Raw genomic sequence first — 27,125 nt, 5'->3', positions numbered from 1 at the left:
TACCGAACAACAGTGTCAAATGAATGAAGTATTAAGTACCTATTTACAATGAATGAATGAATGATTTTTCAGCACTTATTAAGTATTGCATTGGGTAAGTTATTTATCATGGAAGTCACATGACCTTATAACTGAAAACAGCTTTAGCAATCATCCCTCAATTTGCTGATAAGGAAATACACATGGAAAAGGCATTGGAATTTGGAGTCAGAGGAGCCAGGCCCAAAATCCCTGCCCTCTTCTTACTACCTGTGTGTGTGTGTGATTTTGAATGATTGACCCCAAGGCCTCTGATCCCTAGGTGAAGTGATTTGCCTGTGGCCAAAGTTAGGATTCAAACCAAGGTCATCTGATTCACAATCTAGTTCTCTCTCCACTAGATTCTTTTTTGGGACCTCAGTTTCCTCCTCTGTCAGATGAAAAAATTGAACTAGATGTTCTCTAAATTCTGCATACCTATCCCAGTCCAGGTGTGTGCTGGAGTCAGCTTGAGAGCTGGTTGTTAAAAATGTTCAGTGTGAACATTTACACCTCAGAAATCAGCAAAGACTACAAACCAGGGCTTTGTTTATTGTTTTGTTGATTATGCAGACATAAGAAAGTGATGGAAAAAGTGTTAATAATATAGATTAAATTTAAAGGTACATCACACATATATTTTCGAAAGTCAGTTGTTAAAAATATTTATTAGCACTCTCCTGCTAATAAAGGTGGGACCTGTCTGTCCTACCTTGCTTTTGTCCTGCCAAAAAACAAAAACAAAAAATAAAAATAAAAAACTTAACTCTGGTTCCTACCACATAGACATTTTTACTGTGCTACCAGGAGACAGCCTCACAATATAGCCCTTCAGTGAAGCGTGATAGAGTAGATAGGTCCTGAAGCTGGGAATCAAGATACCTGGGTTCAATCCCAACTCTTTGTTGTTCTTGTGCAGTCATTTCAGTCACGTCAGATTCTTTGGGACCTTATTTGGAGTTTTCTTGGCAAAGATACTGGAGTAGTTTGCCATTTCCTTCTCCTGCTCATTTTCCAGATAAGGAAACTGAGGCCAACAGGGTTAAGTAACTTGCCAGGGACACACAGCTAGTAAGTGCCTGAGGCTAGATTTGAACTCAAGTCTTCCTAGGTCTAGCCCACCCAATTCACCTAGCTGCCTTTCTAAAAGAAAACGTTTATAGTAAATGCAAGGTAATGAGAATGGGAGAAAAGGACACTCATGCCTGGGGAGTTCAAGAAAGAACTCAAGGGAGTTCAAGTGCCTCTTAAACTTGGCCTCTCAGAGTACAATGGGAAAAGTGATCGTTCTCAAGGTGGAAAACCTGGGCACAAATCCTGCTTCTGACATTTCCTGAGAGAATTACTCAACCTGTCCAGGCCTCAGTTTCCTCATTTGTGAAAGGAAAAAGTTAGACTAGATGCCCTCAGAGGGCTCTTCCAGGTCTAAGAGCCATGAACCGGTGGGTTTAGTGCAGGCAAGGAGGGAGAGCCCTCCAGCCAAACGGGAATGTTCCTTAACCATCCCACCTCCCTCCACCTCCCTACCTTGATCCTTCTCAAACCCTTCTTTCTCTCCGCAGCTCTGTCCCACAGACAAGACTATGGAATTTGGCCGAGATTTCCGCATTAAACATTACGCAGGAGATGTCACGTAAGGAATCTTAAATGTTCCCAAGTCCCTAACCTGGGTGGAGGAACCTCTGAGCTAGATGGGGAGAGTTGGGTGACATCTAAGTGAATAGCAACTTAAATGAGTGAGTGTGTGAGTGTGTGTGTGTGTGTGAGTGTGTGTGTGTGTGTGTGTGTGTGAGGGGGCAGGGAGACAGACAGACAAGTACCTTTTAAATGAGGATGATTTCCTAAATGGGCTAGGATTTGAAGCTGGGTAAGATTTGAATAAATAGAGGGGAGAAAAAGAGGAAATGGGCTGCTGTGAGTAGGAGTGGATGGAGTAAGAGAAGAGGCAAAAGACTATTTCAAAATCCCTCATTTGACCCCTTTACTCTACTCCTGGTCCTTTCTCTTCCTGTTATCGTCCAACTGTTTGTGACCCCATTTGGGGTTTTCTTGGCACAGATTGATTTGCCATTTCCTTCTCCAGTTCACTTTATAAATGAGAAAACTGAGGCAAACAGGGTTAAGTGACTTGCCTAGGGTCACACAGCTAGTAAGTGCCTGAAGCTGGATTTGAACTCAGGAAGAGGACTCTCTTTATGTACTATGCCACCTAGCTGCACACTCCCTTCTTGTGCCTCTGGCTAAAACTGTCTGCCTCACAGCTGTGTTCCGACCACTCCCTCAAGCTCCAAACTTCCCACCTCTCTAGGTACTCTGTGGAGGGCTTCATCGACAAGAACAAAGATTCTCTTTTCCAGGACTTTAAGAGGCTCCTGTACAACAGGTAAGAGGGCTGGCCAATCTGGTGGAGGATTGGATGAAGGGTTAGTTACTGCACTATGCTAGAGAGGCAGGAGCTAGGGTAGAAGCCAGAGGCAGGGCAGAAGAATCATGGAAGGGGGCGTGTTAAAGCTGGAAGTGGACCACAGTCAAGCCCCTTCATTTTACAGAGGAAGAGACTGAGACACAGAAAGATCAAGAGGTTGCCCAGGGTTAGTAGCAGATTTGGAACTAGAGCCAAGGTTCTCTAGCTATGTCGAGCGGGGTGCAAAAGAAACTTTGACTTGGGGCCAAAAGCCTTGGCTTCTTCTTACTGTGTGACATTGGTCAAGTCTTTGTATCTCTCTGGTCCTCAGTTTGCTCATCTGTGAAATGAGAGGATTTTACTAAATGCTCTCTAAGGTTCCTTCGGTTTCCAACATTTTATGATTCAAATTTTAGTTCCTAGTTCTCTTTTTGAGCCAAGGGGATAGTGAAATAAGCAGAGCTGGCAGCTGGGCTCAAGGAGAGGGGCTGGCATGGGCTGGCCTCTGGAATGAGGGCTGAGACTTTGGGTCTGGCACCCACAGCACAGACCTCACCCTTCGAGGCATGTGGCCCGATGGACAGCAGGACATCACTGAGGTCACCAAGCGCCCCCTGACTGCAGGAACACTCTTCAAGAACTCCATGGTGGCGCTGGTGGAGAATCTAGCATCCAAGGTATGGGGGCCCCCACCTCCAGGTACCTCCCGCTTGTGTTCCTTCTCAGACTAACTCCAGGGAGGAGGGATGGGGGTGTCGGTGGCGGCCAGGGAGGAGGGATGGGGGTGTCGGTGGCGGCCAGGCAGAAGACTGACCCACAAATGGAACAGCCCATTTGTCAAACTTCCTCAGTAATTTCTAGGGTAAAATGAAACCCTCTGCTTGCTTGGGGGGATGAAAGGTTAGGTAAAAAGTGTGGAACAAATTTCATTGTTTACAAAAAAGAAAAAGAAAGAAGTGAAAATGTCATTGTTTCTGGGGGGTGGAGCATGAAACTCACTTCAGTCCTTAAGGGGAATAAATTGTCAAGAGGGATGCAACCATTTCAGTGATTTTGAAAGTGAATGGAGATTAGGTTAAACCACTCAAAATATGTTAGCTTGAGGTGGATTTCTCTTTCAGATTTGGGGTCTCTGGCCTAGAGGATGAGGCTTTCTCTTTCCTGCTAAAGGCTAAGAGGTGAAGCAGGAATAAACCACACTTCAATAAGAGGGAAAATGGAGTGACCTTTGCTCAGTAGCTGAATAAGCATTTATTAAGTACTTACTGTATGCCAGTAGAGGGCATTCAGTGTTCCACAAGCAAGGATACACTTTAGCTCAGGTCCTCATGACCTGGACTACTATACTAACCACCTTTATGGGTGGACATGAATACCAAATTGATACCTATAAAGCACAAGTCTCACCATGTCCCCTCTTCTGCTCAAGAAGCTTCAGAGACTGGCACAGTGAATAGAACACTAGCCCTGGAATCAGGAGGACCTGAGTTCAAATCCGGCCTCAGACACTTAACACTTATTAGTCATGTGACGTTGGGCAAGTCACTTAACCCAAATTGCCCTGCCTTCCCCACTTCAAAAAGAAAAAGAAAAAAAGAAGCTTCAGTGACTCCCTATTGCCTCTAGGATAAAATGAAAACCCCCCCACTTGGTCCTTAAAGTCTTTCTTCTAACTCCAATCTGTCCTTCTAGAATGATTTCCATTTGCAATCTCTCACCACTCTACTCCCATTTGCTGTTCTCTGTACTCAGAAGCATCTCTCTCGAACAGACTTTTCCCTCTTTCTTGGAATGTTCTTTCTCCCTATTTCCTCCTCTTGAAATCCCTAGCTGCCTTCTAGAATCAGTTGGAATTCTGCTCCCCCATCAGGCCTTTCCTGATTCCCCTGGTTAATAGTGCTTTTCTCACCCTCTAAAATTACTTTGCATATTTTCTATATTTACATTTTGATGTGCAAGCTGTATTCCCCCAGTAGAACATAATGTCTTTGTGGGCAGGGACTGTTTCCATTTTTGTCTTTGTAGCCCTGGCCATTCAGAGAATTCATGGTACATAATAGTAGGCATTTAAATACCAGTTTAGATGAGAAACGGCAGGCTTCCTATTGGAGCCTAGTAGGGCGATATGACAGGGTGGCAAATTTGGCTTCATAGGTTCATAGGAACATATCTTATTCAAAACAAGCAGGAGAGATTGAAAAAAAAAGATGGGGATTGTAGAGGACTAAAGACAAATCATGCCACCCAGCTCTTGCCAGAGAGGTAATAGGCATAAAATCCTGAATGAGCCATATTTATCTGGATACGGCCAATGTGAGAATTTGTTTTGCTGAACAATTTGTTGAGAGGATTAAAAAAAAAGTTCTATAGAGAAGCATCTGAAGATTTAAAAGATAATAAATGTATAAAAATAAATTTTAAAAAGGATTAGGGAGAAGGGAATTGTTAGTAGTGGTAAACTACTCATATATTAAAAAGATATCATCATGGAAAGGAATCCAGAAACCAGATGAAGAAAGTAATAGAATTGATATTGCCATACAAATATAACATAGACCACCTGGGCAGGAAGAGGACCTAGATAATGGATATAGGAAACAGATCACAAACCTGGAAGGGGTGCATGATAGCGATAGGGGACTTTAGTTATATGGACAACCATATAGCTTGAACTCTCTGTCAAAGGAAAAGCAGCTTATAATTTTCTAACTTGCCTTAATGAAAAAATCAATCAACCAAAAAAGGTAAAGAAGCCAACAAGAGGAATCGAAGTTCTAGATCTGATTGTCACCAACAAGGAGGAACTGTGTGCAGTGGAGGACTTGATTGGAAGTTTGGGGTGGGGAGGAGGCGACCACTCCATCTTGGAATGAGTGATAGAGAAAATGAGGAAAGCCTGGCATGGGTGGATACACCTCCTAGATTTGTGAAGGTCAGATTTCAAAGGATTCTGAGAAAAGATAGGTAGGAAATAGGTAGAAGGACATGGTCATTTCTTTTTTTCTCTTTAAATTTAATATTTTATTTTTTTCCCAATTACATGTAAAAATAGTTTTGACATTCTTTTTTTTTTTCAATTTTTGTTTTTAAATTTCTCCCCTTTTCTCCCCCCCCCCCCCCTCATTGAGAAGTCAAGCAGTTTGACATAGGTTATACATATATAGTCATACAAAACCTATTTCTGATCATGGCCACTTCAAAAGATTCTGAGAAAAAATAGGTAAGAAATAAGGAGATCATGGTCTCAAATTGTAAAAGGGAAGTAGCTCAGTAAGGAGAGAATTTCATAAGAATGAAGCTCTGAAAATACAAGAAACAATTGCAATGAGGAAGAACGAGGGATATCATTTGGACCAAAGAGGATGCACGTGGAACTCTTAAACTTTAAGTTTTTTTCTTTTCTTTTTTTTCTTTCTAATTAGCAAAAATCTATTTTCTCTCCCTCCTTCCCATTTCCCCCTTCCTGCCTTTGGGGAAAAAAAGGAAAAGAAAAGCAAAATACTTGTAGCAAATAGGAATAGTCAAGTAAAACAAATTCCCACATTTGTTATTGATGTTGTTGAAAGTTTCTGGGTGGCACAGTGGATAGAGTGTCCAGCTTGGAAGACTCATCTTCCTGAAATGGTCTTAGACATTTACTAGCTCTGTGACCCTGGGCATGTCACTTAACCCCCTTTGCCTCAGTTTCCTAATCTGTAAAAAGAACTGGAGAAGGAAATGGCAAATCCCTCCAGTATCTTTGCCAAGTAAAACAAATTCCCACATTGGCTACATCCAAAAATGTATGTTTCACTCTGCATCTTGAGTCCATTCCTTCTTTGTTCGGAGTCAGAGGTCTTAAGTCTTTCAAAGTTTTTTTTTTAATAATGTGGTTGTTATGATATAAATTATGCTTCTGCTTTGGCTCACTTCACCCTGCCTTAGTCCATATAAGTATTTCCATATTTCTCTAAAACCATCCATTTGTCATTTCTTATGGCATGATAGTATTCTGTTATAGTCATATACCAAATTTGTCCAGCCATTCTCCAGCTGATGGGCCTGGAACTTAGTTGTTTTTTTTTGTTTGTTTGTTTTGTTTTGTTTTTTTGTAAAGAAACATATGGGAGTGGCTAGGTGGCACAGTGAATAGAGCACTGGCCCTGGAGTCAGGAGGACCTGAGTTCAAATGCCACCTCCTCAGACACTTAACACTTACTAGCTGTGTGACCTTGGGCAAGTCATTTAACCCCAATTGTCCTGCCTTCCACCTCCAAAAAAGCAAAAAAAAAAAAAAAAAGACACATGGAAGATGGAAGCAAGGTCAGGTAACACTGAATATAGAAGCCTAACATTCTTTAAGAATGGTGAGTGAGCTTAATTTCAATTCCTGGCAAAATTCTAGAATACATTATTAAGGAAATGGTTAATGAGCATTAGGAAAAGGAAGCAATGACTCCAAAGAGCCACAATAGTTTCATCACAAACAAGTCATGCCAGACATATCTTATTTCCTTTCAGACAGGGTTACTAGGCCAGTAGACCAAGGGAGTGCTGGAGACAGAGTTGAGCTAATTTCTCACAAAGCATTGGACAAAGGTTCTTAAACTATACTTGCAGGACAATATGGGGAGATGTGTTAGACAATAATATGGGTATAGATGGATTTGCTCTTGGATGAATCCAAGGAGTAGTTATTGATGATTTAATTTCAATCTGGAAAAGAATCACTGGTTCAGTGCCCATGGGATCTGTGCCTGGCCCTGTCCTATTTAACATTTTAATCAAAGATCTGGAGAAAGGAATAGATGGCATGTTCATCAGTGTGTGGATGTCACAAAACTAGAAGGGATGGTTACCACATTGGTTTGACAGGTTTGAAAGAGTTTTTGAGACTATAATGTTTAAAAGACACCTATGGAAGATGGAAGCAAGGTCGGGTAACACTGTTTGAATATGGATGCCTAAGATTCCATAAGAATGGTGACTGAGCTTGATTTCAATTCCTGGCAAAATTCTGGAATACATTATTAAGGAAATGGTTAATGAGCATTAGGAAAAGGAAGCAATGACTCCAAAGAGCCTATATATGTTGTTAAACTAAATCTAATACAATGGAATAGAATAGATATTAATATGAAGTCTTACTCTTGCAATCAGAATAAATTTCACAAGTACACGAGGAGGGCAGGGGGAGGTATGGTTAGACAGAGCTTTGTCTGAAAAAGATCTTGGAGTTTAAGCAGGAAGCATCTCTCTAAAGAGCGGAATGGGCATGTGTGTGCCCGATCATCAAGCAAAGACTGGAGCACTCCTTGGGTGAGGTACTCTTGCTCAAGGCTAGACCTCTGAGGGCCCCTTCACCTGGAGGTTCAGCTTCAATGCAAACAAAGACAGCTATAACAGACAATACTGCCTGTTACACACACCCAGGAGTGGAAAAACAAAATGCTGGGCCGAGTCTGAAGGGGAAGCCCTTTACTGACCTGAAGGAGTCAGGGGAGAATTCCTGGAAGAAGCCATTTGAGGTGGGCTTTCAGGGATAGGCATAGAGAAAACATGAGCAGCGATCCAGGGGAGATCAGCAGCAGAGCTGGTCCAGCAGGAGGAGGCTCTCGAATGCAGTTACTGACTGGCCAGCAGTCCGAGATCCTCATAATGAGTCTTCTAATGTGCCCAGCCCTGTGCCCGGCTCCACCCAAAGGGACATAAGAGAAATCAAGCCCCCTGCCTTCCGGGGGGGTGTGACCAACTTCACTGACCTGGCTCCCGGTTCCTCCTCAGGAACCCTACTACGTTCGCTGCATAAAACCCAATGAAGAAAAGTCCCCTGGCCGGCTGGATGAGCAGCGCTGCCGCCACCAAGTGGCGTACCTGGGGCTGCTGGAGAACGTGAGGGTCCGAAGGGCTGGCTTTGCCTCCCGCCAGCCCTATCCTCGATTCTTGCTCAGGTGACCCCCCCCCCCCCGCCCCCGCACACAGTATTCTAGCTTTTGCCATAGGTCTATTTTCTCCCACTCCCCGCCTCCACCTGCATCTAGGAGTTTCAGCCCTGGGGGAAGGAGGCAGCTTTAGTGTCTTTCTGTGATTTTGGGGGCGCCCCAGGGTCCTGGGGTTGCATTTCCTCTATGTGTCTCCTGAGGCAAAGATTGAGTCAGTGACTCAGGCACAGGTCTGTCAGCAGTAGAGGAGGCAGCTCCATGGCCATTTGTGGGGCTGTGGAGCAGGGTGGTCTAATGAAATGGTGATTGAGTTTAGAGTCCGATCACCTGAGTTCAAATCCCAGCACTGAAATATCCTTGGGGAAAAATCGCTTCATTTCTCAGGGCTTTAGTCTCATCTACAAAATGGGAAGATGGAGAATCTGTCTCCAAGGTTATTCACCTCAAACGCGTTGTAATTCATACCAGGAGGTTAGCCCAATATGGTGTGTCCCCATTTTCAAATGAAGAAAAGAGATCATGAGCCCAAAGGAACAAAATTTTAATAGCAGCATTTCAGGGGCTATGACTGGCATCAGGAAGGAGAGAGGGAGCCAGGGGCCTCTTTGTTTTCTCCACTTAGAGGTCTGGACCTGAGACGAGCTCTTTCCCCTCCTTCTCACCATCCTAGGTACAAGATGACCTGTGAGTACACATGGCCCAACCACCTGCTGGACTCAGACAAGGCAGCTGTGGGTGCCCTGCTGGAGCAGCACGGCCTCCAGGGGGATGTGGCCTTTGGACACAGCAAGCTCTTCATCCGATCACCCCGCACCCTGGTCACGCTGGAGCAGAGCCGGGCCCAGCTTATCCCTATCATAGTACTGCTACTGCAAAAGGTACAGGGGCCTGGAGACGTATGGGGGAGGTGGTAATAGGTCGGGAGCAGGACAGAGTGCAAGGAGGATCCACAGAGGAGGATCTGGGGATGCTGGAAATAGGCATGGCTTGGGAAGGTACTGAGACGAAGGCAGGTCCAATGGGTGATGTCTGGGGCATGGAGTGACTGGGCAATATGCTTTGTGGATATTCTACAGGAATAGGATGGGGTCAGAAGGTCTGCAGGGTAGGTTCAGAAGACTAGAAAGGCTTAATTTGGGGAGATGGTAAAGATTTAGGAAAGGGATAAGAATTAAGAGGGTCCAGGGGACAAAAGCTGGGATTGAGCAGGCAGTTTAGAGTACTGAGACTGTCCCCTCCTTCCAGGCCTGGCGGGGGACCCTAGCAAGGCGTCGGTGCCAGCGCCTGAGAGCTATCTATACTATTATGGGCTGCTTCCGAAGGCACAAAGTTCGAGCCCACCTAACAGAGCTGCAGAACCGCTTCCAGGCTGCCCGCCACCCCCCCTTGTATGGGCGAGACCTAGTCTGGCCCACACCCCCTGCTGTGCTACAACCTTTCCAAGACACCTGCCAGGGGCTCTTCCGAAGGTACCCTTCCTTCTCCTCCAGGGTTCTCCCCTTTTTTTCTTCCCCTCCTGTTTTTCTCTTCTCTCCAACCAGTTCCCCTTCTCCATTTTTTCTTTCCTTCTCATTCCTTCCATCTTCCCTTCCTAGTCCTCTGCTCCTCCAACTCCACAGAAGCTTCCATCTCTTTCCTGGTCAGGTGGCGGGCCCGACAACTGGTGAAGAACATCCCCCCTTCGGACATGGCTCAGATCAAGGCCAAGGTGGCAGCCATGGGGGCGCTCCAGGGGTTGCGCCAGGACTGGGGATGTCGACGAGCATGGTCACGGGACTACCTCTCTTCAGTAAGTTTAGCAGATGGCCGACCCCCTGGGATGAGTCTGTGAATCCTGAAAGGGTCTCTTTTCTAACTGAAACCCTTCTGCCTTCTGAGCTTTTCTCTTGTGGACGCACTGAAGGTGCCGGGGAAAGCATTAATGGAGGAGCCCTTAGTTCTCTCCTAAACTTCAGTCTGTCTCACCTGCCCCTCCCTCCTCTAACTCCAGCCATTCCTGCCTGTATTCTTTACCCTCTGATCCCCAGTCCCCCCCCTTGAGCTCATCTGCCTTTCCCTGCCTGCTCAGCCCACTAACCTACCCATCCCTGATTCATGTGAGTATTGTAGCCCACATACCTGGCTGAAGTTCTCCCAGCTCAGGGTCCAAGCTCTGACAAGGGCACTGAGTGCCCATATGGGGACAAACCAACCTGAGCTTGCCCTCGCTATAGCTATCTTCATGGGGTGGCCTGGCCCCAAGCTCCCACCTCCACCAACTTCCTCCGCTGTCCCATTAAGGGGCTAGTCTCCAGACATAGCAATAACTCCTATTTCTAAAATGTTTTAAGTTTTACAAGTCATTTTTTTTCTTCTAATAAACCTTTGAGTTAGAGGCGTGTAAAGTGTTAGCACCTGCATTTTACAGATGAAGAAACCAAAGATTAGAACATTGAAATGATTAGTCCAGGGTCACACAGCTAAGAAGTCAGAGCCAGAATTCAAATCTGGGTCTCTGAACCACACTCATATCACTAATACTACTTTGCTTTTCAAGGGGGCTTCCCAATCTTCCCTCTTTCTATTTCCAGATTTACTTCATGTCTTCTCTGGGAGACTGAGTCCTTCCTGATAGTAACAATAGTAACTTGCCTTCTTTTGTCCCCATTATACAGATGAGGAAACAGTCCTGGGGAACCCAAGTGATTTGTCTATGGTCACATACCTAGTAGTATAGGAGAGAGTTATAGAAAATGGAGTCATAATTGTCCTTGGGGGCAGGGACTGACAGATGAATTTGAGTTAGGTCATTTAACCTTACTGGGCCTCAGTTTCCTCATCTATAGAATGGGCATAATGAAACTTATTCTTAGTTTCTTCATCTATAAAATGACTACAATAACCCTTATCCTAAAGATATCAAGTTACTATTAAATGCTTTGTATGCTTTAAAGAGCTATAGAATCTGAGCTATGAAAATGTTTATGATTACTGTTATTAATTAATTGTAATAATTTCATGTATTTGGAATTGCCAGTGAGATTTGAGACCTGGTAGAACTTCACTTAACATTAAGAATATACAGTCAGCTAATCAATAAGCATTAATTAGACTCCTGCTCTGTGCCAGGTACTGTGGTAAGTGCAGGGGGATATCAGCCCAGACCATAAAGGAATCTTCCACTGAGTATTCAAACCTCATTTAGGCATCTTACAGTCAATCAGCTTGACAGTCTCCTCATGCTGATCTGCTTTGCACCGTGGTGGATGCAGACATCTCTGATTTGTGTTTTCTCTAAGGGCTATTTCAAATCTCGTTGGAGGGACATGACATACATGAACCAGTCATAGAATGATTAAGTCCTCATTTGTGAGGTACAGCCTCTTGAGTTCTAGAGCAATTTAGAGAAAAAGGAAATGAAAGTGGGCTGAGACAGCATCTCTGTTGAGGATCTCATTTGTGAGCTGGGCTTTATGGCCGATGTTAGGGACCTGAGTTCTCATAGTAGGATGGAAGGACCAATTAACAAAGGGAGGTTTCTGGTTTTTAGAATGTGGGATATGAGAGTACTCATAACAACATCCCTAGAGAATTTGTCATACAACAACCTAGTAGAGGTGGGTTAAGCAGGTATTTTGTACACATTTTCCAGACAAGAGAACTGAGGACCAGAAACAACAAATGACTTACCCCAGGGTCAAGTCTTTAGAAAGCAGCAGAGCTGGGATTTGAGCTGAGATCATCTTACTCCAATCCCAAATTCTTTCTACTATTCTCCACCAGGCTTCCTTTTCTTTTTTTTTTTTTTTACTTTTTGGAGGGCAATTGGGATTAAGAGACTTGCCCAAAGTCACACGGCTAGTTTTTGTGTTAAGTGTCTCAGGCCGGATTTGAACTCAGGTGCTCCTGACTCCAGGGCTGGTGCTCTATTCACTGTTCCACCTAGCTGCCCCCAGGCCTCCTTTCCTTCATCCCAAATTGATATCTTCCCAGCATTTAGGGTTCCCCCTGGTTTTAACATTCCACCATTGTCAGTGCTCTGGGTCTTCCTGTTCATCTTTCCAACTGTACCCATCTGTTCGTTGGCCCCTCCAGACTATTGACAACCCCACAGCAGCAGCCCCCTTTGCTCAGCAGCTGAAGAACCTGCAGGAAAAGGATGGCTTCAGAAATGTGCTTTTTTCCAGTCATGTCCGAAAGGTAAGGACCACCCCAAGGACCACCACCTATGGGCCCACGTTTTGGAGAAAAGGCTGGGTTTGAATCTAGGCACTACTAATGACTACGTGTGTGATTCTGTGTGGGGAATCACTGGGGTTCATCTCCTTACCTGTAAAATGAAGGGGTCAAAGTCCCTTCTGGCCCTAAGCCTATGATCTTATATGGTCTAGGAATAGAACTTAAAAGGGCCTTAGAGGTCATCTGATCGTTTGACAAAGTCCTTCAAGTTATCCTGCAGGACAAGAGGTTGAGATTTGGGATTGCTTGAATGATCAGATCCAAGGTGGGTCAACATCAGCATGAAGGGAGGTCTCTAGTGAAGTGCCCTGGGGATCAGTCCTTGTCCCTATGCTTTCAATGACTCATATGATGGTTTAGGTCGAAGCCTTATCAGGTTTGCAGATGATACACAACTAGAAGGGGCAGCTAGGTGGCATAGTAGCTAGAGTGATGGACCTAAAGTTAGGAAGATTCCATCTCCCTGAGTTCAAATCCAGACTCAGATCCTTACTAGCTGTGTAACCCTGGGCAAGTCACCTAACCCTGTTTGCCTCAGTTTCCTCATCTATAAAATGAGCTGGAGAAGGAAATGGCAAAACCACTCCTGTATCTTTGCCAAGAAAACCCCAAAAAGGGATCACAAAGAGTTGGACACAATGAAACGGCTCAACAACAACCATACAGAAAGAATAGCTAACATGTTGAATAACAGCGTGAGGATTTAAACAAAAAAATCAACCAACCAAAAGATTTAGCCAAATCAGATAAAATGAAATTTAATAAGGATAAATTAAAGTACCAGACTTGGGTTCAAAAAATAAACTTCACAAGTATAATATTGGAGAGTTATGTTGATATAGAAATTTATCTGAAAAAAGGTCTTGTGATTTTAGTAGTTCAGAAATGCAGTGCATACTTTGGTAACAGTTGGCATGGTAGCCAAAAGAGCTAATGAGATCTGGGGGGGCTAGATGGCACAGTGGATCTAGCCCTAGAGTCAGGAGGACCTGAGTTCAAATTTGAACTCAGACATTTACTAAATGTGTTACCCTGGGCAAGTCACTTAATCCCAATTGCCTCAAGAGCTAATGAGATCTTAAGATAGCCTAGGTACTGGACCTGTGATTTCACTGGCATGTACAATACATAGGTGATAAAACTCCCTCAAGTTGTAACCTTCTCTGCAACTCATCCTCGTAGTTACCTAGAGCTTTGAAAGTTCAAGTGACTGGCCCAGGGTCACACAGCCAGTCTGTATCAGAAATGGAAACTGAGCTCAGTGATTCCTAGTTCTTCAAGGCTGGCCTGGCCCTCTATGCAGCACCACACAGCAACCTAAGCAAAGAAAATGCTAGTCCTACTGGATTCTGCCCTGGTCAGACTGCATGTGGAAGACTGTCTTCAGGCTTCATGTTTTATGATAATCTGAACATGAATCATCATGAATCTTTCGTGATAATCTGAACAGCCAGCAGAAGAAAGTGACCAGGATAACTCTAGATCGTGCCAGATAGGCCTGACGGGAGGAGCTGGAAGTGTGTAGTTGGAAAGGTGATGTGAAGGCGTAATCCTAAAGGCACTTGAGATCTTCCTTTAAGTTCTTGAAAGGTCATAGAAAGATAAGCAGAGAAATAAGACTTCTGGCTTGTTCAGAACCAGGAACACAATGGAAGTTACCAAAAAGCAGACTTAGACTTGATGCAAGGAGAAATTTCCTAATGATTAGGGCTGCCCCTAAGTACAATCAATGGGCTGCCTCAGGAGGTAGTGGCAAAGGCCGGATGACCACTTATAAGGGATGTTGTAGAGCAGGGGTCCTTAACCTGGGGTCTACACAGAGAGAGGATGTCTGTGACCTTGGTGGGGAAAAAAAATTCTATCTTTATTTTCACTGAGTGAAAACTTCTAAGTAAAATTTAGCATTTCATTCAGTTATTAATACAAGCAACAGATCACAGTTGTATCAGCAGAGTCACACGTCCAGCATGTAAGAGGCAGAACTCCAAGCCAGGTCTTCCTGGCTCTGAAGACACCTCTCCACCCACAATGCCATGTGGCCTCTATAAACTTTAAGGTGCTATCCAAAAGTGATTTCTTACTTGGTAGAGACTGCAGAGTGGGCACAAGGAAGGAAGGATGCTGAAGGTGCCCCTAGAAGGGCATCCTGAGTAATGCTGACTTGATTCTCTCTCTCCTTCAGGTAAACCGATTCAACAAAAGCAGAGACCGGGCACTGCTGCTCACCGACAAGCACCTTTACAAACTGGAACCCAACAAACAGTACCGTGTAATGCGGGCAGTTCCCCTCAGCCATGTGAGCAGGGGTGCCGGGAGGGAAAGGGGCAGGCAGTGGAAGGTGGGCTGGGGGGGGATGCTCAGGGTGCTGGGTGGGGACAGTTGGTCCATCGACAAGTATATACTGAACCCTCATTCCAAGCACCTAACTCATTAAGCATATTAAGGGAAGGGGAAGTAAGAGGAAGGGAAAGGAAAGGGAAAGGGAAAACAAAAGGGAAAGGGAAAGGGATGGGGAAGGGAGGGGAGGAAAGAGGAGGAATTCAGTTCAATTCAACTCACTACAGCTAACACTTTTTAAGTACATGTGCTTGGTGCTAGGGACTTGAAGATGAAAAAAAGAAACTTTCCCTGTTCTCAGGTTGCTTATAGTCTACAGGGAGTTGGGGAGGGGGTAGGGAATATAACATATACACAGATAAGAATAATCCAAGGTAGATAACGTGATTGAGGCAAAGGAGAGTTTCTTCCTGTCTAAGTGCTCTAGAGAGAGGGGTGAGAGATCACTTTCACCTATGGCAGGGGAAACCAGGGAAGGCTTCCTAGGGGAGGGTGGCATCTGAGTTGCTTCCTAAAGGTGGAGAAAAATTCTGAACAGTGAGAGATAAGGAGGAAGGAGAGGAACAAGCAAAGGGTGAGGGGAATTTGAGCAGGAAGAGCTCACTCTCACTGTGAGGGTTCAGAAAAAGGCCTCTTAGAAGAGCTACATCTGAAGGTAGGGAGGGAATCCAACAGCCAGAGATAGACTCAGGAAGAAGCATGCAGGAGAGAATGAACAAAAGTAGAGTGATGGGGAATGGCCCTGGCCATGAAGCATGTAGAGTCTGTGAAGGGGGGAATTATGAGATGAGATTGGCAAGGTAGGTGAGAACCACACTTTGGAGGCCTCCCATCTTGGGGATAAATGGACTAAGAGAAAAAGATTGAATATGGATGTTTAAGAGCTTCAACAGGAGGTCAAGGGCACTAGGGCCCCTGTTCCTTCCCCCATGAGGACTATAGCATGAGACGGAATTGTAAGACACAGAGAAGGGCAAGTCAGGCATGGGGCAAACACACACACACACACACACACACACACTTCACAATTGAATCAAAGGCACAAAAGATGGACATTTCGGGGCAGTGTCCATAAGTGTCTCAAAGTGGCTGATCACCCTTTCCCTTGTACCTCTCTTCGCTCCAGGTGACTGGGTTGAGTGTAACAAGTGGTCAGGACCAGCTGGTGGTGCTACATGCCAAGGGCCAGGATGACTTGGTGGTATGTCTTCACCGAACTCAGCCTAAAATGGATAATCGCATTGGGGAGCTGGTAGGCACGCTGGCTGGACACTTCCAAGGGTAAGACATGGTCATGGAGCAGTCACCACTGGGATGATGTGGTCAGAACAAGATAGACTCTGCCTAGAGGGAAGTGTAAGATGTTAACGTGGACTCCCAACAGAGTCCTTTGCCAGGAACAGGAGGTAGGACCAAGCCAGGGGCCAGGACCCCTCTCTCACCACCAAGACTTTCTATGACACTGGGGAGGCAAGTTTTGGAGAAGTATAGGAAGGGCCCAGGTCACGTAGGAGCTCTAGGGGAGGGTACTTCCTAAGGAGCTAGAATGAGGGGGTGGTCTAGCACCTTGAATCTAGCCCACAAGGCTGAGAGAAACAACCAAGGTTCATCTAGCATTCTAGGGGGCCTGGTGTTTCTCTTTCTACAGAGTGGGGCAAGACCTCCAAATACGGGTTTCAGACTGCATCCAGCTGAACCAGCGTGGCCGCCGGCGCCATGTGTCTGTGGAGACCAAACCCGATCAGCCTATGCCGGACTTTCGTCGTAGCCGTGATGGCTTTGTTCTCCTTTGGCCAAGTCTCTGAGTCCTATGGGCCTCTTGTCTTTCCACTGTTGTTCCAGGGTTTTCTAGGTGTAAGCCTAGAGCCCACATCACAAGTAGATTTTTAAAAATTCAGTTCTAGAATGTTGACCATCTTTGTGTATATGTATACATGTGCATGTGTGTGTGAGAGAGAGAGAGAGAGGGAGAAAGAGAGACAGAAGAAGAAGAAGAAGGAGAAGGAGGAGAAGGAGAAGAAGAAGAGGAGGAAGAAAATATTTCTTTGCTTGAGCTACAGAATAACTTGAATGGTTTATGATAAAAATCAATTGGTGTGTTCTTTGATACTTGTTATATACAGCACATGAAGAGAATAGTCCATCATAGACTCCTAGCCACACTCAATTCTATCCTAGGCAAGCATCTATAGAACATTAAATACCACCCACAAGCACAGGGGGACCAGACCTCATCCATTTGTCCAGTCACCAGCCCACTTCCTTCAGTTATATTGCTGAGTTCCCTTTGTATGGGCCCACTGATATACACACCCACCTTTGAGTGTTGATGTCTCTCTGCTGTCAGCAAGTTCTTGGACCTCTTGTCTCCCTCATTGAACTAGTATATAGTGATCCTTTCTTCCTTATTCTCATCTCCTTTCTTCCAGCTGGAACTTACTCAAGTTTTCACAATGGGTCCTTGAGATTAATCTTCCCTATACAGTCGTAAATTAAAATTCTTTCACCTGGAGTAAATTCACCAGGGGAAGTGGAGTTATAGAGACGACAGAAGAAGGGGTGTCCCACCCATGTCCCATTAGGTTTTGGGGAGAAAGATTAACTCTGGGAAAGGCTCACTCTGGGGAGATTGGAGGGTCAGGAACTTAGGTCACTAACTGGTAGATCACAGAGTGAAGTATGGAGATAGTGGTTGCCTTGGGAAGGGAGATACATCTCTTCCCATACCCCCAAATTGTGTAACAAAGCCCCAGACTGCTCAATTTAGTTACTTTCTCTTTCCGGGTAAATATTCAGTTGACAGCAAATTAGCATTGCTGCTAATCTCTATAATTTGATGTATTTCCCACTGAAAGCCCAATAGGCTCATCCCATGATTTGTACATTCAAAGTAGCAGAAAGGTATATGGGTATAACCCTACAAAAGTTGGTAAACAGGAACTGAGTACCCCTCCCTATTCCTTATGCGTGGGGCCCTCAACAGCAAAGCAGTAGCATGTAAGTCTAAATCTGGTCTGATAGAGTAAAAGGGACCTCCGTCCTTGAGGAGTCTTCAGTCTGATGGAGATCTCTGATGAGACATGCAGGCATCCTCAAAGGAACCCCTTTTGTGATGGAGTAAACCCCATCTCTGACCTCAGGAAGCCCCTGTTTTGATGGAGTGCATATAGCATTGTTCACCTACATCCCCAAGCTCCACCAAAACAAAACAAAGCAAAAACACCCAAACCTCCTCAGAACACCTTAAGAATGACAAGAATGCAGAAAATACAATGAATGCTGTTCAGTAAGAGCTTATAGATAGAGGAAAGGCAAAATCACAGTTTTTCAAGGGGGTTAATTAGGGAAGGCTTCCAGAAGAAAGTAAGAATTAAGGTCTGGATAGAGATGAGGAAGTATGGCCATACAATTCAATTCATTAACATCAGTTGTTTTGTATTTTGGGTCTTTTGCTTTTTTGAGTATGGACTACCCTGTGCTAAATACTATAAGGCATGAAATAAGATGTAAGATAAAATTGATTTCCTCCAAGAACTCACATTTTGGGTGAGGAGATAGGAGAGATAAGATTAACAAAAAAATAATGCAAGATAGCCTAGGCCTTAGGCAAAGAACTCACTGCTAGATAGTTAATCTGCCATATTGTAGAGTTATTTCATGCAATGGGAAAGGGGATGGACTAAGTAAGCCCTTTTGATTCTGAGAGTCTGATAAATTTCACTGACTTCGGCCTTGTCTGGAGTCATTAATGTTAAATATAATTAAGTGGAAAGGGAAATTAGAATGGTTAATCATTTTACAAACAGCACTTTTTTTTTTTTAAATTAAAAAGTCAGACTATTTGCATTTCGTAGTTCTTACAGCAGCTCTCTTACTCTCCACCATTTTTATCAAAGATCAGTGATGGTGGCTTAGCCATCACAACCCTAACATCACTCTTCTCGGTACTCTAAGGAGCAAATTGGCTAGACTTGGTAACTTGAAGTCATTAAGGCCAATTAGGTGCTCTCTTATTCTTTTCTTATTTATTTTGTGTTCCAAACCCTAACAGACAATTTCATTCTATCCTTTCCATTCAAAGTATCATTCCTGGAAGGGAAAACAGAAACAAAATTAAATAAGTAACTCTGCTTCCCTTCCCTAACACATTGTTATTGTCATGTCCACCCCTAGGAATGGGTCCTATCCCTTTTTTGACCTTCCTCTTTTTCTTAATAAAACAACAACAAAAGAAATCCTTTTTTCCCCTTGATACTTCATCACTAGTCAGCTCATTCTGACTTTTAGTGTACTGGAACCTCTTCTTACAGAATCATACCACGAATGGATATGATTTTTTTTCCTTGCATGTGTCTGGTCATGGCTGTTGTTATCATCCTATCTTTGCCGAAGAGTAAGCAAATTTTAAAATCTAAATTGGTTGGTGAGTTTCAATTTTATCTACACTGTTCTTTTTGATCACTTCCCCTATTTCTTCCCTATTTGAATAGCTTTTATTTGCATTTCCAGAACTTAAAGCTTAAGAGTATATCACTCATATGACAAGTCCTTCGTGTATTTAAAGTTAGTTATCAAGTCATAGTGTTGAGGTCAGGGAACCATAAAATGTTGAGGTTTAAGGTTTGGGGTGCTCGAGACCCCAAAATACCAACATACCGGTTCCTGCCAAATGAATTCGACTCAAGTCTTCTCTCAGTCAAAGTAAAGCAAAGTTTATTAAAAGTTTGCCATAATGGTAGACTCTTAAGGAACCTAGGTATCTGCAATGCTTGTATTGGACAATCCGGCCAGAATAATCTGACACAGAGTGAGTCTCCACTCTCATGGAGGCAAGATGGAGTTTATTATATACAGATTATATACAGAAAGACTGTGGAAGAGTTCTAGGGGTGGTCTGGAGGAGGAGTTTGGGGAGGGTCTTGAGGAGTCAAATGAGGTCAGACTCCAGTAATGAGACTGAGGGTGGGAAATAACGAGAGGCTACCTGAAGATGCCCGACCACGGAGGGTTAGGCTAGTTTAAGGGTAACAGATTTGGGTATAGATATTTTGGGAGGATCAAGGGTGGGAAGTAGCTGGACAATGGAAAGGTTTATGGCCTCAGGCAAATGCCTCATCAAATGCGAAGATTCAAGGAGACTTCAACAGGGTTCCCAGAGCCTGAACCTCTTTCAATGAGAGTTCAAGAGGGTTTCCAGGGCCTGTACCTCATCAATGGGATCATAGTTTTAGAACCAGAAGGGAACTGAGACCCTGCAGAATTTTAGGCCAGGATATCCTATCTCACCTTTCTTTAAACCTTCTAAAATCCATTCTCCTTAAATCTAAGGTTTATGTCAGACTCCAGATGTCTTTCCTCTTCTCTACCATGAATTCAGAGGTAGAGTGGTCACTATCTCCCAACCCCTTATAGGATGTTCAACAATGCCCTCATCAGGTTAGTGATTGTTTATAAAGTTAAATCACTGAACAATGACTAATGATGTTGGCCCAGATAAACATTCAGTGTTCTCATAAGTTGCAGGGGCAGCAAAGCATATTCTTATGGTATATGTTGGGCTATACAAATCTTTAGAATCACAGCACAGTTCTATTCTGGGTCTGTATTTCGTTTGCTTTGAGTCAGAAATAGTCTTTCTTCATAACAATCTCAAGAAACAGTATGACATAAAATTCTTCAAAACTTTCTAAAGCATGTATTTTAAGCGCAGTGCTCTGGTCCCAGGATGGAGAGCCATATTCAACTGCACTTTAAAGAGGCACTATAATGCCTTCAGCTGTCCAATTTTAATAAATATCTCGTCTTTGTCTCTAAAAGGCTTGTTGTATCGATGAGGTACAGGCTCTGGGAACCCCCTAGAACTCTCCTTGAATCTTCCCACTAGATCTGGAGTTCATCTGGAGTGCTGGGCTCTTCCCAATTAATTAACTGTCCTTTCATTGTCTGCACCTGGCCCCACCCTAGACCCCCACTCCCTGAATTCTATCTAGACCCCAGTCTCCTTTAGGCATGTGGTCCAGGTCTCTGGCATTCCTGGCCCTTCTCTGTTACCTCACAGTCCCCCCAGCCTATTGGCCATTCCCATCAAGATTCTCCATAGATCCTTTCTCCAATTGCCCCAGACTACTTGGCCACTCTTAGATCCCTCCCATATATTTCTGTATATAAGATCCATCTTGTTTCCATGACAGTGCACAGATCCAATCTGGCTGCTTGCATTAGCAATACAAATGCGCAGATTCCTTTAGAGTATAGCCAACATGGCAGATTTTTAGAATCATGCCCACTTTCTATCAGTGTTCTAATAAACTTTGTCTTTGGCTGAAAGAAAGCTTGGGTTGAAATCATTTGGGCAGAACCCTCCTCTTGCTATTTTGGGGTCCCAACACCCCTAAACCTCAACAGAATCAAGTAATAATAATGAGGTCAGGTTTAATGTTCTCAGTGTCCAGAGTAACCTCTATCCTTTCCCCCATACCTATTTCCCAAAGGTAGGGTAATAGATAGTAGCTTCTGCCACAGCCAGTCTGCATTTCTTTCTTTTTTTTTTTTCACTGTGAGTAGAGATTGTTTTTTTTTTTTTTTTTTTTTACTTTATAGGCTCTTTGCTTCTGATTTTTTTAAATTAAATTTTATGTTTATTTTTAGTTTACATCATTTCCACAAGATTTTGAGGTACAAATTTTCTCCCAGTCTTTCCCTTACCCCCCACTCCAAAACAGCGATTCCACTGTATACCCCCTCCCCCAATCTGCTCTCTCCTATATCCTCTCCCATTCCCCATCCAACTTTCCAGTAGGACAAGATGGATCTCCATACCTCGGTGCCTGTATATCTTATTTCCCAGTGCATGTAAAAAATAACAATAATAATAATAATAATTTTTTAAACATTTGATTTTAAAACTTTGAATTCCAGATTCTTTCCCTTCTTCCCTCATCACCCACCCTTACTGAGAAGATAAGCAATTCAATATAGGTTGTACACGTGTAGCTATGCAAGACATTTCCATAGTGGATATATTGTGAAAGACTGACTATATTTCCCTCCATCCTATCCCGCCCCCCACTTGTTCTATTCTCTACTTTGACCCTGTCCCTTTTCAAAAGTGTGTGCTTCTAACTACCCTCCCCCCCAACGTGCCCTCCCTTCCATTGTCCCCCCTCTCATTCCCTTCACCCCTACTCTCCTGTAGGGTGAGATACCTAATTTAGTGTGTATATCATTTGCCTTCCTGTTCTTCCCCTCCATTGTAAGTTTTCCTTTGCCCCTTCTATATAGATAATTTATCCCATTCTATCTCTCCCCATCTCCTCTCATTATATTCCTCTCTCATCTCTCAATTTCAACTATTCAATTGTTCCTGAGCCCTCTGTCTATGCATACCTGTACTCATATATACACACATTCACATATGTATTCATACGCACATATACCCTCCTATATAGACATATATGTGTATATATACATATAAATACACATTTATATTCCCTTCAACTATCCTCATACTAAGAAAAGTTTCATAAGTTACAATTATAATTTTTCCATGTAGGAATGTAAATAGTTCAACTTTGATAAACTCCTTATGATTTCTTTTCCCTGTTTACCTTCTCATGCCTCTCTTGCTTCTTGTATCTGAATGTCAAATTTTCTATTCAACTCTGGTTTTTTCATCAAGAATGCTTGAAAGTCCTCTATTTCATTGAATGACCATATTTTCCCCTGAAACATGACACTCAGTTTTGCTGGGTAGGTGATTCTTGGTTTTAATCCTAGCTCCTTTGACCTCCAGAATATCATATTCCAAGCCCTTCGATCCCTTAATGTAGAAGCTACTAGGTCTTGTGTTATCCTGATATTGTTTCCACAATATTCACATTTATTTCCTAAATGAATCTAGGATGTGGCACTGCCAAAAGTGCTTAAAAACTCCAGGGGAACAGCCCAGGGCTGGGAGTCAGGAAGACTGAAGTTCAAATCTGGCCTCAAATGTTTACTTGCGTGACCCTGGGCAAGTCACTTAACTGGTTTGCCTCAGTTTCCCTATCTGTATAATGGGGATAATAATAGCACCTAGTTCACAGGGTTGTTGTGAGGATCAAACACTCTTTGCACAGTGCCTGGCACATAGCACTTTGTAAACGTTAGCTATTATTTTTATTATTGGGCAAAGATTTAACTCAAATTTCCTGGTCGCTGGAAGTCATTTCCTCCCACTCACAGAGTTGTTCTAGATTCTAGAAGTTCCCCTTAGTCTTTTTGTAGAGCCAGGAATGCTTAGTTCCCAATGATGCAGTCACTACCACCAGCTAATCCAAGGATGCCATTTAGGGCAATAATGGGAAGGGTGAAAGTCCAGCAACCTCTAGGTGTTTGAAGTTGGAATGTCTTTCTGCGGTTGGGGGTGAGGGGGCATGCTGTGAGTGGGGGGAGACCTGCCCAAGGCTGAAGCCTCAGCCTGGCCTTCCCCACCAGGTGGCTTCTTCTCAATTATGTGCTGAAAACCAGCATGCTCCAGTTTCTGGAAAAGCCTCCCCTTCTCAGCTACATAATTTATAGATTGTCCTTGGAGGCATCACCAAGATTCCCAACCTTGTGAAACAGATTTCCTGTTTGGCATCATATCATTTCATTCAATGACCTTCAGTGACTTTTCACATTTATTCTAAGATGTTTTGATTGATTGATTGATAGAGACATAGCCTCACCTCGTTAAGATATCAGAACTAAAATGTGGTAGGAAAGTTTCAACTCTGTGCTTATACACATACCACAGAGTTAAAAAGCATTTGCCATTTTGTTGTTTGTTTTTAAAATTTATTTATTTACTGAAAGTTTACAACATTCAGTTCCACTATCCCTTGAGTTTCAAATTTTCTCTCCCTCCCTCTCCTCCCTCCTCCCCAGTATGGCGGCATGCAATCCAATATAGGTTCTACAAATACCTTCACATTAAACATTAGTCAAGTTGTAAAGCAGGATTATAACCAATGGAGTCAACAATGAGAAAGACGGGACAAAACAAAACACAAAAGAGAGAGAGCAAGTAGTTTGCTTCAGTTTGCTTTCGGACTCTGCAGCTCTTTCTCTGGATGTGGATAGCCCTTTCCATCATGAGTCGCTTGGAGTTGTCTTCTAACCTTGTATTGCTGAGAGGAGCCCAGTTTATAAAAGTTAGTCATCACAAATATGTAAAATTGTAATTTTTATTATGTCAGTAATTGTGTACAAAGTTTTCCTGGTTCTGCTCTCCTCACTCAGCATCAGTTTCCATAAGTCTCTCCAGGTTATTATGAAGTCCGTCTGCTCCTCATTTCTTATAGCACAATAGTATTCCATTACATTCATATACCACAACTTGTTTAGCCATTCCCCTATTTATAGGCATCCCCTTGATTTCCAATTGTCACCACAAAGAGCTGCTATAAATATTTTTGTACATATGAGTCCTTTTCCTACTTCTGTGATCTCTTTGGGATATAGACCTAGAAGTGGTATTGCTGGGTCAAAGGGTATGTACTTTTTTATAGCCCTTTGGGCATAGTTCCAGATTGCTCTCTAGAATGGTTGGATCAGTTCACAACTCCACCAACAAGCATTTGCCACTTGTACTAAATGGTATTGAAAAACTTACTATGACCCCTGTACATCCTAGCCCACCCCCTGATTATTGCTCTAGTTTTTGCAAACACTATTGCTATATGATTTCAGGGTTCATAATCTTAAAGCTCTGCACAAATGTAACATTTGGCCATCTAATGCTTACCATTTTTCCCCTTCTCTAGTGCTTACCAATGCTATAGTAATTCTGTTACATAATTAATCCAAGTTTCCAATGGTTCTTCCCCAAGGGTGCCGGGAGACATAAAAACAAGTTCTTTCTTTAGAAAATACCTAACTTGGACCTGTGACTCCCATGTGGCCCAGGATATCCAGACCCTTGTACCATCCATGGATATAGTGACTTTATCAAACATTTTAACTCATCCACAGGCAAGCATTCTCTGATAATTGTGGTCTCAAACTCTCTAAGCAAGCCCTCTTCTTTAGATGGAGACTTGGTGATCAACTGCCAAATACCATTTCCTATAGTTACTATGTCAAGAATTTTGGGGGGAGGCAAGGCAATTGGGGTTAAGTGACTTGCCCAAGGTCACACAGCTAGTAAGTGTCAAATGTCTGAGGCTGGATTTGAACTCAGGTCCTCCTGACTCCAGGGCCAGTGTTCTATTCACTTCAACACCTAGCTACTCCATTAAAATTGTGTCAAGAATTTTTGAATGATCAACTGTTTCTGACAGTTTACAAAAAGCTATCTGGGTGAGATCTCCCAAATTTTACTTTTTGATGAACATTTCACATTCCCCCAAATCTATTATAGCTTCATTTAATGTTTTTGTGACCTTATTTCTGCTGTCTGGATCTACTCAGGCCCTCATCATGTTTCTAGAACTGTTATTTGATACCACATTCTTTAAGATCTTGGTCCCTGTTAAAATTCTAATTAAAATCAGACTCAGAAAGTCAGTAATGCAAATAGCAAGCAGACAATTGTGGGGTGCCACTTAATAATGAAAGTAGTAAATTAAAACAAAACATGTTACCATGTTAACAATGATATTGAGGGGCAGCTAGGTGGCACAGTGAATAGAGCACCAGCCTTGGAGTCAGGAGGACCTGAGTTCAAACCCAGCTTCAGACACTTAACACTTACTAGCCCTGTGACCTTGGGCAAGTCTCTTAACCCCAACTGCACTCCAAAAAGCAAAAAAAAAAAAAAAACCCAAAAGAAACAAAAAAAAACCAATGATATTGAAAAGTAGCCACCAACAATGAGTATATGAAAAGGAAAATAACATGAGTGAATTCGATGCCAAATGCAATTAAGCTTCAATGTAATCAATATCATGATATTGTTATTAATTTTACTTGATAGTGATTAATAGCACTGCAATACCACTGTAAGCAACAGATAGAATGCATTAATAATGAATGACATCCACCAACAAGTTGTGTTAAGAATTCTTTGGGACACAATAGCTTGATCACAAGAGAAAAAAATCCCAAGGACAATATATGTGTGTGTGTTTCTATGTGTATGTATGTATAGGATATTTACACATATAATATCTAATGTTATATATGACAATGTTTATAAGATATTATACATATAGATATGCATTATACATATGTAAGCATATATGTATAAGTATTCCTAGGTATAAATGTATTTTAATATGTATATTATATGTTCTCCCCATATTAAAAAAATACTCAAGTGAAGAAATGAAGAAAGTTCCAAAATGAAGATCAAAAGGAAAACAAATATTTTCAGGGGAAAAAAAAACAGCTGAAAGGGAAATATCTTCCAGCTCAAAAATTCAGAAACTTAAAAAAAATCCTCGGATGAATATCTCCACATGACAATCCCCACATGTGACCTGAGAACATGTAGCTGAATTTTCTGCAATTTCCTGGTTTGGCTAAGGCCCTTCCACAACTTGTGTACACATGGGCATAAAAGTAGGTCTCACAGACATGTTCTCCCCCAGAGTGGAGGATGGCTCGACGGTGTGTAGTCTCATGACTCCCCTGAGGAAACAAGTGATTGGTATAAATTGGGAGAAAGAAGTCCAAAGTTATCGAATCACAGTGACAGAGATGGGATGGAAACATTCTAGGAGCAAGGTATTGCAAACTGATCAGAAACCTTACGTTGTTCTGCCTGGGGACAGCATTATTTTTCATGGGATGCATTTCTCCATCATTTTTTCATGTAAGCAATAGCCAACTTCCCATGGGCCTTTACAATGACATCTGCTCGCTAGAACAGGAAGTCTGTGCACACACACACATACAATACACATATATGTATATATGGCTGTTTTTCAACATAACTGGTTTCCTTTGTAATCCTATGTATTTTACTTTATGCATTTAAACACATTATTCTAAGAAGGGGTCCAAACGCCTCACCAGGATCCATTACATAAAAAAGGTTAAGAACTCCTGCTACAGAAGCGCAATTAAGACAGGTCTAGGGTCCTGCTTCCACAGTATTGATTGTGGAATATGCTATCTTTGACCAAATAGGCTATCACTGAGGTAACAAAAAGTATTTGGGGGGGGGGGGGGGGGGGGTGGGGTGGGAGGGGGAGGGAAAGATAATACACAAAGGGGTAGAAAAATGGCTTTTACCTTCTAGATTACTCCTAAAATAGATCCTT

At 43.0% G+C, this 27,125-nt stretch overlaps 1 protein-coding gene across 1 annotated transcript in view; it reads left to right on the top strand.

The window, feature by feature from the left end:
* MYO1G (myosin IG) overlaps positions 1-16,804 on the top strand; it is a 32,430-nt gene extending 15,626 nt beyond the window's left edge. Inside the window, exons 12-22 of the mRNA XM_069090582.1 lie at positions 1,581-1,651; positions 2,327-2,401; positions 2,967-3,099; positions 8,186-8,352; positions 9,014-9,221; positions 9,589-9,812; positions 9,988-10,132; positions 12,418-12,522; positions 14,744-14,857; positions 16,025-16,179; positions 16,547-16,804. Coding sequence (XP_068946683.1) covers positions 1,581-1,651; positions 2,327-2,401; positions 2,967-3,099; positions 8,186-8,352; positions 9,014-9,221; positions 9,589-9,812; positions 9,988-10,132; positions 12,418-12,522; positions 14,744-14,857; positions 16,025-16,179; positions 16,547-16,703 — 1,554 coding nt within the window. The 3' untranslated portion in view covers positions 16,704-16,804. The remainder of the gene's footprint in view (positions 1-1,580; positions 1,652-2,326; positions 2,402-2,966; positions 3,100-8,185; positions 8,353-9,013; positions 9,222-9,588; positions 9,813-9,987; positions 10,133-12,417; positions 12,523-14,743; positions 14,858-16,024; positions 16,180-16,546) is intronic.
* The last annotated feature ends 10,321 nt before the right edge of the window (positions 16,805-27,125 follow it).

Source organism: Petaurus breviceps, unplaced genomic scaffold, assembly GCF_028583685.1.
Source record: "Petaurus breviceps papuanus isolate PSGF00001 unplaced genomic scaffold, PetGlider_PUasm1.0 187, whole genome shotgun sequence".
In the NCBI taxonomy this organism is placed as follows: domain Eukaryota; kingdom Metazoa; phylum Chordata; class Mammalia; order Diprotodontia; family Petauridae; genus Petaurus; species Petaurus breviceps.
Note: the sequence above shows the minus strand (reverse complement) of the source record. Positions and strands in the feature narration are given on the sequence as shown.